Source organism: Pteropus alecto, unplaced genomic scaffold (assembly GCF_000325575.1).
Source record: "Pteropus alecto unplaced genomic scaffold, ASM32557v1 scaffold7, whole genome shotgun sequence".
Lineage (NCBI taxonomy): Eukaryota > Metazoa > Chordata > Mammalia > Chiroptera > Pteropodidae > Pteropus > Pteropus alecto.
Genome location: NW_006494614.1, coordinates 40,194,684 through 40,208,981, shown reverse-complemented (window position 1 = coordinate 40,208,981; position 14,298 = coordinate 40,194,684). Strand labels below are relative to the sequence as shown.

At 47.8% G+C, this 14,298-nt stretch overlaps 1 protein-coding gene and 1 long non-coding RNA gene across 6 annotated transcripts in view; one reads left to right on the top strand and one right to left on the bottom strand.

The window, feature by feature from the left end:
* Positions 1–7,910, top strand: part of CAPN11 (calpain 11) — an 11,058-nt gene extending 3,148 nt beyond the window's left edge. The window contains exons 4-19 of the mRNA XM_025042877.1: positions 695–828; positions 1,000–1,168; positions 2,418–2,501; positions 2,599–2,684; positions 2,923–2,997; positions 3,174–3,334; positions 3,549–3,715; positions 4,958–4,969; positions 5,266–5,477; positions 5,781–5,820; positions 5,919–5,987; positions 6,072–6,129; positions 6,254–6,318; positions 6,600–6,668; positions 7,120–7,198; positions 7,293–7,910. Coding sequence (XP_024898645.1) covers positions 695–828; positions 1,000–1,168; positions 2,418–2,501; positions 2,599–2,684; positions 2,923–2,997; positions 3,174–3,334; positions 3,549–3,715; positions 4,958–4,969; positions 5,266–5,477; positions 5,781–5,820; positions 5,919–5,987; positions 6,072–6,129; positions 6,254–6,318; positions 6,600–6,668; positions 7,120–7,198; positions 7,293–7,441 — 1,629 coding nt within the window. The 3' untranslated portion in view covers positions 7,442–7,910. The remainder of the gene's footprint in view (positions 1–694; positions 829–999; positions 1,169–2,417; positions 2,502–2,598; positions 2,685–2,922; positions 2,998–3,173; positions 3,335–3,548; positions 3,716–4,957; positions 4,970–5,265; positions 5,478–5,780; positions 5,821–5,918; positions 5,988–6,071; positions 6,130–6,253; positions 6,319–6,599; positions 6,669–7,119; positions 7,199–7,292) is intronic.
* On the bottom strand, positions 1,717–9,439 carry LOC107196725. Of its 5 annotated transcripts, none has more exons than XR_001518172.2 (5): positions 9,076–9,439; positions 5,249–6,641; positions 4,228–4,434; positions 3,184–3,317; positions 1,717–2,459 (listed from the first exon to the last, which is right to left on the bottom strand). It is a non-coding gene; the product is annotated as an uncharacterized LOC107196725 (long non-coding RNA). The 5 variants fall into 5 exon arrangements; XR_003044481.1 differs by having other exon boundaries at positions 3,184–4,434; positions 5,249–5,521; positions 6,493–6,641; XR_003044483.1 differs by having other exon boundaries at positions 3,184–4,434; positions 5,249–6,067; positions 6,568–6,641.
* Positions 9,440–14,298: the final 4,859 nt, after the last annotated feature.

Genomic DNA, 14,298 nt, shown 5'->3' with positions numbered 1-14,298 from the left:
AAGAGAAAGAGAGAATTAGTATGTGCTTTGCAGTTTACCTTTTCTCTTTTCTCTTTGAAATATGACATTTATTAGTGTGGGTTTTTCTATTATCAGGCAAATAGCTGTTAACTAAGGAAATCACTCAAAATCTGTTCACTAATATTTTAACCCCCTCCCAAAAATAATGATCAGTTTGTGTATCTCCTTCTCCTTCTCTCTCTCTATCTCTCTGTAGATATGTATATGTGTGTGTGTGACATTGGGAGTCTCTGTCACATAATTTTTGTAATCCGCTCTTTAAATTTAGCAACATGTGAATGAATTCCCTATGTCATAAAATGTTTCTGAGACTCATAAGAGCTCAGAAATCCTAAAGTCCAGACAAGGTCAAAAGATGGGTGGGGTCCCCCTGGATGCCATGGCAGGACCTGGAAGTGAGCCTAGGAGTGAGGTTCATGCTTTCCATTGCCTTTTACTCACTATTTCGCCATTCTGGGGAGTGGACTCTCTGACATTGGCATGTCACTAAACCTGGCCACCAGGAGGCGCTCATGTAACAGAGTTTTCACATAAGGTGTGTGTGTGGGGGGTGTGTGTGTGTGTGTGTGTGTGTGTGTTAATATGCGCACGAGTTAATATGCATGTGCTTGGAGGGGATCCTGGGGCAGACAGATGCCCCACGCCCTATTGAAGTCCACCTCACTGCCCGCAGATTTGGCAGTTTGGGCAGTGGGTGGACGTGGTGGTGGATGACCTGCTGCCCACAAAGAACGGCAAGCTGGTATTCGTGCACTCAGGCGAGCGCACTGAGTTCTGGAGCGCCCTGCTGGAGAAGGCGTACGCCAAGTGAGTGACCTGAGCCAATGAACCGAGCTTGCCTTCAAACCTGCCCCACTAGGTGGCAGCTATGGGGGCAGCCGGAATCAAGGAAAGAGGCAGGGGCATGGCAGGGCAGCCTTTTCTTCCCTCACCACGCTCTATCCCAGAGCCCGAACAGTGCCCACTCTGTGCCCGCAGGCTGAGTGGGTCCTACGAAGCACTGTCAGGGGGCAGCACGGTGGAAGGCTTTGAAGACTTCACGGGGGGAGTGACCCAGAACTTCCAACTCCAGAGGCCTCCTAAGAACCTGCTAAGAATGCTTAGGAAGGCCATAGATCGATCCTCCCTCATGGGCTGCTCTATCGAAGTAAGTCATGCTTGGTCCTGCCTCAGGGCCTTTGCACCTCCCGTTGCTTTCATCTAGAAGGTTCTTTCTCCAAATACCCATCACAGCTGGCTCCTTCTCATTCACATTTCAATTCAAAAGCCCTTTCCTCAGGCTAGTCTTCCCTGCCTCCCAAATTAGCTGTTGTTCCTTTTAAATTAGCTGTTCCTACCCCCATTGTTGTTCCTTTTAAATTAGCTGTTCCACTCTCCACTTTGAAATTATAATGTGAAATGATCTATGTATTTATTCATAGCCTATCTTCTCCAGACAGTTTTCACATTCAATGAGGGCAGTGATTTTGTTGTCTCATTCACTGCTGGATCCTGGGACTTAGGATGGGGCTTGGTATGCAATAGATATCCAACAAATATTTGCTCAAATAAATAAATGAATGCAGGATTCTACTGTTTGACCCCACAATTGCAGTCTTGGACATTTATCCCAGAGAAACGAAGACTTATGTCCACACGAAAAGCCTGAGCACAAATGTTTATAGCAGCTTTATTCATAATAGCCAGAAACTGCAAACAACCTAGATGTCCTTCGAAGGGTGAATAGTTAGACAGTGGTACGCACACCATGGAACACGCTCAACAATAAAAAGAAATGAACTATTAACACGTATAACGACTTGGGAAAATCTCAAGGGAATTGTGCCGAATTTAAAAAAGGTTCAGTCTCAAAAGGGTCCATACTATATGATTTGATTTATATGACAGTGTTGAAATGACAAAATGAAAAAAAAAAAAGGAAAACAGATGAGTGGTTGTCAGAGGTTAGGGAGGAGGGTATTAAGAAGAGGTGGCTGTGGTTATAAAAGGGCAACAGGCGGGATGCTTGAGGTGAGGGACGTCGTCTATATCCTGACTGTGGTGGTGAATACACAACAACGCACATGTGACAAAACTGCATAGAACGCACGCATGAGTACCAGTAAAACTGGGGGAATCTCTATAGGACTGGTGAACTGCATCCACACCGACACCCTGGTTTTGATATTGTACTATATATAGTTTTGCAAGATGTTATAGTCACGGGAAACTGAATATGGGGTGCATGAGATCTCTCTGTATCGGGTTTCACAACTGCACGTAAATCTACGATTATTTGAAAATACAAAGCTTACTCTTAAAGAAATGAGCCCACAGAGTTCACCCCTCTCTGCAGTCGCCCCAGTCCCTCTGACCAGATCCTGAATTGCTTGCTCTCCTTCCTCTCTGTTCTGTAGATCACCAGCAGCAGTGAGTTGGAATCCATGACCCAGAGGATGCTGGTGAGAGGACATGCTTACTCAGTGACTGGCCTTCAGGATGTGAGTCTGACAACTGCATCCTACCCTGAGAGGCATGTGAAGGAAAAGAACTTCCTCCTGCCCCTATGCACCTGACCTTCACACGCTCTCCACCCAGATCTGGTACCACGGCAGGACGGAAACCCTGATTCGGGTCCGGAATCCCTGGGGCCGGATTGAGTGGAATGGAGCCTGGAGTGACAAGTAGGTGGCCCTGACCAGTGCTCTCGGGTGAGAGGCAGAGCACATAGCAGGCCCATGAACGAGGCCGTGCCAGAGAGGGACCCACTGGTGCACCTGGGCGCATCCCTCCTCTCCAGATTCTCCACCTAACTCAGGACGCCCAGTAGGAAGGCATCAGGGGTGAGAGAATGGCTTGGCGAGAAAGGAGGTGCCTCCTGACCCACAGCCCCTCTTCCTTCACTGCCTATCTCTGCTCCAGCTCTGTGGAGTGGGAAGAGGTGTCCCCAGACATCCAGAAGCAGCTGCTGCACAAGATGGAGGATGGGGAGTTCTGGTCAGTGCGGCTTGGATGGGCCTCTCTCTCCACCTCATACTCCGCCCCTTCATCTCTCCTGCCCCCTCCCACCTGCACCTTGGACATGGAGCCTCCTGGGACAGGACAGGGAGGAGGGTTCCTGTGGGTGTGGGTATGCCGCTGACAGGCTCTAGTACCCACCCCCTCTACCACAGGATGTCCTACCAAGATTTCCTGAAGAACTTCACATCCCTGGAGATCTGCAGCCTGATGCCTGATGCACTCTCTGGGGACTATAGGAGCTGTTGGCACATCATCTTCTACGAGGGCAGCTGGCGGCGGGGCAGCACTGCGGGGGGCTGCAGAAACCACGTTGGTGGGTGAGGGGATTCAGGGGGCAGGAAGCCAGGGATGGATCCCTGAGTCACCTGTACAACCCTACCTGGGGGACACAGGGTCACAGGGATCAGGGTGCCCAAAGTCAGGGGCCCGTCAGATCCCACTGGGCTCTGTTGAGGAGGTGGGCATGTGGCTGAGAAGCCACTGCACGCTGGGCAGGGCAGAGCCATCCTGACCTGCTTCTTTTACAGACACGTTCTGGACCAACCCCCAGTTTAGGATCTCTCTCCCTCTGGAGGATGACCCAGAGGACGAGGAAGCCATCTGTACCTGCCTGATAGCCCTGATGCAGAAGAACTGGCGGCAGGCACGACCCCAAGGAGCCCCATTACAGACCATTGGCTTTATCATCTACACGGTGGGCGCCCCAGCTGATCTTCCAGCCACTCTTGCTCCCTCACCCCGTCCTCCCTCCCAGGGCCACTGTCCACCTAGGAGTGGGACCCTTTCCAACAGGATCCACAGCCCTGGCTCTTGCTTGAGTGGTGCCTTGTGTTTTTAAAAGCAGGCAGCAGTTTCCTTTTAACAAGTTTTTAGATCTGAAATGTTTAGATAGCACTTCCTTTGTGCTCCGCATAGTTCCAAAGGCCTTCTGAACAGGAAGGAGATTGAGAGCCACAGCAATGAGGCCACTTGCTCAAGCTCACACATCCAAGAGTCAGCAATAGCCTGTGTCCTGATTTCCAGACATTCCGAGACTTCTGCACAAGCCCCGCTGAGCCTACCCCTAGATGTCCCACCAAGAGCCTTGACTCCAGGGGCCAAGAGAAATCCCTGACAAGTGTTTCCCAAACCGCGCTTTTCAAGATCCTAGAAATGGCCATTTGTTCTTTCTCTTATATATTTAATGACGATTTATGGAACTCCTACTGTATGCTGGGCCCCAGTCCAGTCTCCAGTAGTTTAATAGTGAACAAAACAGACGCAAGCAGGGCCCTTTTCCTAGGCTGCAAATCCACCAGGTTAGCAGACACGCCTCAGGACATTTCCAAGGCTAGATGCGTTCTTTCCAGCTGTCTTCTGGCCCCCACGCAGAGCTCTACAGTGTCATCAGCACGTTAAAGGTTCTGGTCATCCCTGTAGGAGAACAGAAACCCGTTTATCTGGGTTTAACTCATCTTTTTACTACTTTATTTGTGCTCAATCCTCAATTTCATAATCCCCTATTAGCTTCTTGCAGGGAAATGCTATCATGTTCAGGAAAATGCTCTCCTAGGTTTTCATCCCAGATATGTCACTGTTTAGCAGTGAAGTTGGGCAAAGTTACCTCACCTCATGGGGATTCTGTTGCCTGTCCTCAACCTGCAGTGGTAAAACTCTCCCCCTGGCAAAATTCTGTGTAAACTGTACTTTCCTGTCCAAAGCTGAGGAATTATTAATGCTAGGACTTTTAGCTATCAGAGCCCATACCCTACCCCATCACTAGTGTCCCAGTGCCCTTAACACATCCCTGCTCAACACACACATACATACCACACACACACACACACACACACACACACACATGCACTATGCCACTATGCACACCCCACTGGGCTTTCACAGCCTGAGCCCCTTCACTATCCTGGGGATCTGACCCCCCTGTCTCTCCCTTTCTTAGGTCCCAAAGGAGGTACAGAAGACATGGGGCTTGATCCTGGCCAGGATGCATGTGATTGGGCAAAGGGTGGAATTTGGCGAAGGGCTCTGGAGCCCACTGGGTTAGAAGTCCAGCCCCCTCAGGCCCTGGGTGGGATTCAGGGAAAGAAGAGACCATACCAGGGCTACCTGCCACTTGGACGGGGTCCAGGCCCGCTCAGTTGGTGGACATATCTCCCTGCAACCTTGCCCAAGCAGGCTTCACCTTGGGGGTCCCTCTCTCCCAGCCCTCCCAGGCCGGCCCTGTACCCACCTCCGGGGCACATATAGTTGCAGAACATCCAAGATATCCACTTGAAGAAGGACTTCTTCATAAAGTATCAGAACCATGGCTTCTCAGAGATCTTCACCAACTCACGTGAAGTGAGCAGCTATCTCCAGCTGCCTCCAGGGGAATATATCATCATTCCCTCCACCTTTGAGCCGCACAGGGATGCTGACTTTCTGCTTCGGGTCTTCACAGAGAAGCACAGCATGTCCTGGTGAGGGCCCCCACCTCACTGCTCCAAGGGCATATGCCCAAGAGCTGTAAGAGGTCAAGCTCAGGAAGCAGTCATCTGGTCCCCCCCCCAACCCTGTCCCTATTTTACAGTCAGGGAAACTGAGGCATGTGGAGGGGAATCCCAGTTAGTAGCAGAGCCAGAACCAGAACCCAAATGCCATGGAGCTCATTCCATACAGACTCAGATATTTGATATAATGCACCCCCCACTCCGACCATCTCACTGAAATTAATGTCTCCCTGACCCCCTCGTAACCCCCAAGCTTCATTCACTTTTGCCCAGGGAAATGGATGAAGTCAACTGTGCTGAGCTACTCCAAGAGGTGAGGGGAGGCTCTGGTGTCGGGGGACTGGAGGAAGCCTCTGGGGGATGTAAAGGAACTTCCTGGACTGGGTCCCTCTCTCACTCCTTTCCCTCCAGGAAAACGTCTCTGAGCATTACGTAGACCAGGAGTTCAAACATTTGTTTGAGATAGTGGCAGGAGGAGAGGTGAGAGGCTGAGAGCTGGAAGCTGAAAGGAGGTGGATGGGAGCCGAAGGGACCAGAGCAAGGGTTTACGGTCCCCCTCCCTAGGACAAGGAGATAGGCATGTATGAGCTACAAAGGCTGCTCAACAAGGTGATCCACAAACGTGAGTCTTTCACCCTACTACTCAGCCCTTCCCCTACAGTATTCACCCCGCCTTGACCACTCTGCATCCCCCACAACCCCCTACTCACTCCTTCTCTTCTTTCCACCCATCCCCTCCCTCACAGTCAGAAACATCAGCGCCAAGGGCTTTAGCCTAGACGCGTGCCGTTGCATGATCAACATCATGGATGTATCTTCCTGCCCAGGGGGCAGTGCTGTCCAGTGTTCTCCCGCCCCTATCCCACTACCCCTCAGCCAGGCCTTGAGGTAGCTACTTCTCTGGTCAGCTATGCCCTCTTTCCTGTTGGGGCATAGGTTCTGGGTAGCAAAAGATGCCAGTTCCTCTGGCTGTTATCATAGTTACCATACAGGACACCCTGGTCTCGTCCCCTGTCTGTGAGTCCCACTGCTCCCCTGTCCCCGGGATGCCCCTCCTCACTCCTTTCTCTGATGTCCTTGACCGCCCTTCAGAAAGATTGCTCTGGCAAGCTGGGACTTCCAGAATTCCAGATCCTGTGGAAAAAAATCAAGAAATGGACGGTAAAGGGTATTGAGGGGGCACTTTAAGGGGTGAGAAAAGAAGGTCCTCAAGAGGCATGGGAACTAGTAAGGATGAAGCTAGAACTGGAGCACCTGACTACACACACACACACACACACACACACACACACACACACCACAGGACAGGATCTGTTGCAGTGTTGATGTATTATTTAGTCAAAATATTTAATAGGCAGTATAATCCTGCTATCAGCCAGCATAAGGGATGCATGCAGAGAGCCCTGGGCACAGCGCCAGAGGCCCTCTGTGAGGCCTGGAATTCACCCTACAGTCACCAGATAATAGACAGAGTGGGAGTTCGGTGGGTAGACCAGGGGAGGGAGCCCCTGGGCTCTTGAGTAGCAGTTGCAAGTCAGCCATACTGAAGTATTTCATTACTTCAACCACCATGCCATGCACATGGCCCTACCTCATCTGTGTGTCTCTTCAGGACATCTTCCAAGAGTGTGACCAGGACAACTCAGGTTCCTTGAACTCCTATGAGTTGCGCTTAGCAATTGAGAAAGCAGGTGGCCAGGGGTCGGAAGGGGCTTTGGGGCAGGGAAGGGGGAAGCCGTGGTCAGAGGGCGGGACTCCCCACCTCCACACTCCTCTCTCTCACAGGCATCAAGGTGAATAACAAGGTGGTGCAGGTGCTAGTGGCCAGGTATGCAAATGAGGACATGATCATGGATTTCGACAGCTTCATCGGTTGTTTCACGAGGCTGAAGGCCATGTTTGGTAAGTCAGGCACCTCCCATTCTCCACCCTAAGCTGGACTACTGGCCTTCTCCCACATATCCGCATGAGGGGCTCTACTTCAGAGCCACGCCCTCTTATAGGTCACAGGTGATCTGGGTTCACATTCTAGCTCCACCACTTGCTGGCTCAGTGCCTTCAGCCAGTCACTTTATCTCTCTGTGCCTCCATTGCCTCGCCTATAAAATGGGGATAATAGTCCTGCCCTCATGGGTTAGAGGTACAGATTAAATGAGTTAGCATATGGAGAGCACTTAGAACTGGGCCTGGCTCAGAGCAAGGCTCTATGAGTTGTTATCATCAGTCCCCTGCTTGGCGGGGGTGGCGGGGTGGAGAGTTTAGCTGGGGAGCATCAAGGGACAGACAACCTCTTATGCCCTTACCAGTTGGGTCTGACTCAGCTGTCAACCCCTTTCTCCTTGCCTCCTCCCTCAAACAGCATACTTTCTAACCATGGACCCCAGGAATACTGGCTATATTTGCTTGAACCTGAACCAGGTACATGGAAGGGATCTTACGATACCCCCACCCATGGCTCCACCCTCTCTCTGCTCTCCCCAGCCATCCTGCCCCACCCCACCTCTCCCATCTGCTTCTTCTTTACCCACAGTGGCTGCAGATAACCATGTGGGGATAGAGGAACTTCAGGATCCTTGCTCCCTGCCACCACCACCACCAGCCGCAGGGGGCTTCTGCCTGAAGGGGCAGGTACTCTTTGCAGCTCTCAGCTCTTATGTCTCTGCTGATGGAATGGGCTCCAGGTAGCAACACCTGGGCCCAAGATGTCATGCTTACTCCAGCAGTAGACCTCCATGCCTCTGCCCACCCCCAGCTCAAAGTGTTTCATTTTTTACCCAGCCTGGCTTCTGGCGGCTAGATTTACCCCACAGTCTCTCTCTCTCTCTCTCTTTATATTTTATTAAAGATTAAGTGACACTTCCCCAATGTCCCCTGGCTGGGGAGGCTCACCGCACTTTCTGTCCTGCCCACAATGGCCTGCTGCCCACCCCTCCCGGCATAGCCTCTCTCTTCTCTCTCTCACTCAGAGGCATTATTATAATAAACAACACATGCAACTGGCTTCCATGTCTCTATGTTTCTGTGCCAGGAAAGGACTGGCCCCAGCACCAAAGAGGGGCCCCAGTAGCTCCCAGGGTGTACCACCCAACCTCCAGGGAGCATTTGGAAATGTGATTGTCGCAAAAGCTAGAGGGTGCTGTTGGTGTTTATGGGCAGTGCCAGTAATGCTAAATGCACAGCAGTCCCTATAAACTACTGAGCAGTACAGTGCCGCAGCATCGACTGCGAGCTGAGCAAAGTTAGGGATCCACGGGTCCCTGAGCCTCCTACAAAAGCCAGCATGTCAGATATGAACTGACCCTCCTGGGTGGGCGTGAGGCTGGGAGGGGTGAGGGCTGTGGCAACAGATGAGTTCCTTCCTGCCTCAGAGGTGTTTAGATTCAAATCATTATTATTGTTAGAAAATTGCTCCTGCCAAACTAGTGCCCTTACAGAGAGCATCGAAGAGTCTTGGTCCACCAGGGTTTGATCTTGGAGTCTCTGCCCCAGATGCCTTTTCCCCCACCCCAGCCTCCCACTGCAGTGAGAAGACAGAGACCACCTGCCGCAGCTGCTCGGCAACACTTACTTGTCCTTCTCCCGTCCTTCTGAATGCTCCATGGCTTCCAGAACTCTGGTCTCTCTGGCCTGGACCCTGGCACCTGGATATGCGAGCTTTTCAACCTCTTGGATAGGAACAGCCTCCAAATTCCCTTCGATTAGGGGGCCGTCAGCCCCCAAGGACTCTAACTCCTTCCTGGTTTGTGTACACTTCCAGCTTCCCGGGGTAGCTGGCTTCGCGTTTCCTCCCACAGTAGTGCTCAGAGGCTCCCCTCCATTCGCACTAATCCACTCGCCACGCTTACGCTTCGCTAAGGGGGTGGGATTCCAATCTCCCTTGATCTGGTGACTGACTCTGCACCAGCCCCACCCCCTGCCTCCTTTGTGACTTCAAAGTCCGCGGCGCTCCCTCCAGAGCCACCCCCACTGGCTCCTGAGGAATCATTTCCGGCCCTGCCACTGCCTTCTGCCTTCCTCTCCCCTGTGCATTTCTATCTGACAGAGAAAGTCACACTCCGTTAAGGCCCTTAAAGACTGATTGTGCCACCCTTGTCTTCCACCACCTTTTCTCCACAGAGCCGCTCTCTAAGGAGCGAAGGTCTCCAGGAGCGGAGACAGGGATCATTTGAGAAGGCCCAAAATCCCAGCGGGTCCTCTGAGCTTTTGAGAGGTCCACAGCAGTCCCAGTTGGTTCTAGGAAGCCAAGTGCTTGTTCCACAGCGAAGGCCAACTTCTGGCTGGGTGGCCTTGGACAAGTTATGTTCCTTCTCTAACAGAGTCTTTTCCCTCATCTGTCAATTAGGGGTGACAGTGCCTATCTCAGAAGTGTGTTGTGGCGACAATTGAGATAAAAGTGAAGCAGCGTGCTCAGTGCTTTGCACACAGTAAGCATTTCATAGATGGTAAGCTCATCATTGTCACCCTTAGGTTCCAGCAAAGCCCCACATACAGAGTTTGTGTGCTGAGCAACTCAAGGTGGCATCACACATCTGGATAATGATGTGAGGGGTACCCCCTTCCCAGAGTTTTACCACATGGCTGCCTCGTATTGGAGATGTGAGAAAAATTAGCATACATTTAATAAATATATCTAATTAAAACATGCATTCAACACATATGCAAACATGCAAGCTTCACATTCCTCCACTTCCAAATCTAAAATAGAAGTTCCCTCCAAGCTACAACCAGGCCTGGCTACTCCTTTCTTCTGCCTGCCAAATCTGGTCTCTGCACCTTACCTCCATCATCATTGCTACAGCCTCTTCTGACTCAGTCCCAGTTCAACCTCACCTGCCTCCTTGCCCAGCCTAATGCCCTGGGAGGTCATTCCCACTATGTCTTTGCTATCTCCCGTGGGTCTGTAACAACACTTTCTGCTCTTTTCTGATCCTCAGTACTGGTAGCTTCCTCCGTTCACAGCACGGTTCTGCTGGGGAAGGGTACTAAGCCATGCTGCCTGCACCCTCCACAGCTCGTGCTGGGGTGGCCTCTGCTGAAGCCACCTGGCAATCTAGATTTCATCTCTTAACTGCTGTTCTCTACAGCTGCTGCCCCCATTTCCTCCAGACCCTTCTCCACAGCCTCCAATTTTCCTGCAAAGGCGACAAGGCCACATCAGAGGAACAGCTTCAACTCAACTTCTTTAGTCCCACAGAATACATCCATAGCTTCATCTTCTGGTCTCTGAGAAAGTGGGATCTATTATGCGCTGGAAATTTTGCCACTTGCAACAACATGGATGGACCTTGAGGGCATTGTGCTAAGTGAAATAAGTCAGATGTAAAATCTAAAATAAAATAAACTCATACGCACACAGAACAAATTGGTAGTTGCCAGAGGCAGGGGGTCATGAGTGGGCAAAATGGGTGATTGTGGTCAAAAGGTACAAACTTCCAGTTATAAAATAAGTCCTGGGGAGGTAATTTACAGCATGACGACTGTAGTTAACAGTACTGTATTGCATATTTAAAAGTTGCTATGAGAGCAGATCTTAAAAGTTCTCATCACGATAAATAAAAATGTGTTACTATATATAGAGGCAGGGGGGCATGAGGGGGCAAAATGGGGGATTGTGGTCAAAAGGGACAAACTTCCAGTTATAAAATAAGTCCTGGGGAGGTAATTTACAGCATGACGACTGTAGTTAACAGTACTGTATTGCATATTTAAAAGTTGCTAAGAGAGCAGATCTTAAAAGTTCTCATCACTATAAATAAAAATGTGTTACTATATATAGGGTAATGGATGGTAAGTAGACTTATTGTGGTTATTATTTCTCTAACTAATCGTGGTTATTATTTCTCAATGCATACAAATATCAAATCATTATGTTGTACACCAAAAACTAATATAATGTTATATGTCAATTATATCTCAATAAAAAAATAAATGAAATGTGCTAGGAAAACCATGGACTATCATGCCACAGTTAGAAGCAATGGAATAGATGTCACACAGCAACCGCTATATAGCCTAAAAACATACTGAGTGGAAAACAGTAAAGCAAAATAAACGCGATAGCTTTTTTCCCATATTAAAAAAAATGGTAGATTTTAAGAGAACATAAAATCTACCATCTTAACTACTTTTAAGTATGCACTTCAGTGGCATCAAGTACATTCTCATTGTTGTGCAACCATCACCACCACTACTACGAATAATGCTGCTATGAACATTTGCGTACGAATTCTTGTGGGAACATACATTTTCTATTCTCTTGATAGATTTTAGAGTTTCTCTATGCAAATACGAATATATGTTTTTATTTCTCTACCCTCTTTGCATAAAAGATAACATACACATCAGTGTGCACCCTCTGTTTTTTTACTTAAAAAATATATATCTTGGGGATATTCCAGATAAACAAGGGGAAGAGGCTAGAATGTTCCATGTGGTGATTGATTAGATTTTGAGATAGCATATGAATTCATGTTGAGCTTAATATAGATAGAGATGGTTACATAAAATAAAGTTATATAGACACGCGAACATACAGGGGTTGCTATACACACATGCATTTCCTTACTCTGTCAGCTGAGAGGGCCCAAAACCAACACCCAGTAGCAATGAACTCACCTACTACCCAGTACTTGATTTTTAATACCATTCTCCAATAAATAGAACCAGGGCTCCTTAGAGAAATGTCTGATTCTAGGACTGGGGCAGGAAATGCACAAGACTAGCCTGGGTCATCTTTTACTGCCAGAAAGTAAGGAAATGCTCAAAAAAATAGCAAAACCAAAAAAACAAAACAAAACAAAAAAAAAACCCACAATGATGGATTATGTCAAAGGTGGAACATAATTCTTTACCTCTTATGAGTGGACTGCACATAGTGACTTCCTTCCAAAGAAGACAGTATGGAAAGGGGGAGAAAAGAGTAACTTTATGGTCAAGAAACATGACAAACACTACATCAGTCGGGTGATCGAGGTCGACATCAACAGTGGTAAGTCACGTTCATAGACTGTACCCTTGATATGATGTGATGAGGATGGCATTTTGCCTCTGTGGTTTCTGTCTCCAAAACTCCAGTCTAATCGTGAGAAAAACATCAGACAGATACCACTGGAGGTACATTTTACAAAACACCTGAGCAGTACTCCTCAAAACTGTCAAGGTCATCAAAAACAAGGACAGTCTGAGAAACTATGATAGCCAAAAGGAGCCCAAGGAAATAACACAACTAAGTATAATGTGGTATCCTGGAAGGGGTCCTGGCACGGAAAAGGGACATTACATAAAAAGTAAAGAAATCTGAATAAAGTATGGACTTCGGTTAATACTAATGTATTAATATTGGTTCCTTAATTATAAAAAATATACTTTACTAAGGTAAAATCTTGATTATAGAGAAAATTGGGTGTGGGGCTTAAAAAAGTTCTCTGTACCATCTTCACAATTTTAAACTATTCTAAAATAAATAGTTTCTTTTTAAAGTAATTAAAATATATACCTTGGAGATACTTTTCTATTAGTATATAGCTTCCTTATGATTCCTTATAGCTGCATAGTATTCCGCTGTAGTGAATTTTCATCATATATTAGTTCTTTATTGAGGATTGTTTTCAGTCTTTTTCTGTTATAAACAATGTTACGGTGAATAACACCATATATGTCATTTTAAACAGGGAAAATATTTCTATAAGATAAATTTCTAAAAGTGGGATATTGAGCTAAAGAGTATGCACATCAGTAATTCAAATAAATATTAAATTCCCCGCCATAAAGGTCATGCCAATTTATAATCCCACCAGCAATGTAAGAGAGTACATATTTTCCCATAGCCTCATCATAGGGTGTGTAATCAAACTTTTGCATATTTCTGATCTGCTAGAAGAAAAATGTTTTTTCAGTGTCCTTGTAGCTTGCATTTCTCTTATTGCAAGTGAAGCTGAGCAAATATTCGTGTTTTGTTTGCATCTCGTTTCCTGCGAGCTGTTTCTCAATATTCTTTGCCTGTTTTTATACAGGCTTTTTGTGGTTTTCCCCATAAAATTCTAATAGCTATTTATATTTTAGGAAGATTTGACTTTTGCATAGGGGCTGCAAATATTTTTCTTTGTCATTTGTCTTTCCACTAGGTTTTTAGTGTCTGCTACATGAACTCTGCCCCTTCACTCCAGCAGAACTGCCATTTCTGGGCAACCTGTTTCCTCTGAAAGCTACATCTTAAAGCTAGTTCCTCTTTTCCTGGTGAAAGCTGACTCTATACTAAAGACTCCTCTTGTGTGTAAATGACATTTATTGTGTCCTTGTCTGCTTCAGGGGTCACATAGTCTCATTAGAACATGGAAAATACAGGAGAGCACACAGAAGAAAACCTCCCAGGATAACTGCTTCCTATTTATCAATGCCTGTCAACGTTTGTATGTGTATGTGTGTGTATGTGTGTGTTTATTTATGTACAAAATAAATTTCCTATATGTATCCAGTGCCCTTGGGAGTCTATAACTTCAGCTTTTCTGCCTCTTGGATTGCTCTTGTGCTTATTCTGTCTCTACAAGGAGGTGAACAGGTAACGTGAGCAGGAACTCTTCCCTCCTGCCTATCCCCACAACAGCCTCATCCTCTCTCCTGGACCATCCACCTTTTTCCTGCCCCCTCGCCCCCGCAACCCTTTCTAAGCTTCATCACTGCCCACACTCTTGCCAGAGACATCAGACTCTACGTCTAATCAAATCTTCAGACCACCTTGTTGGAAACCTGGGTTCATCAACCCATTTCCCCAAAATGATCCTGATTTCCTACT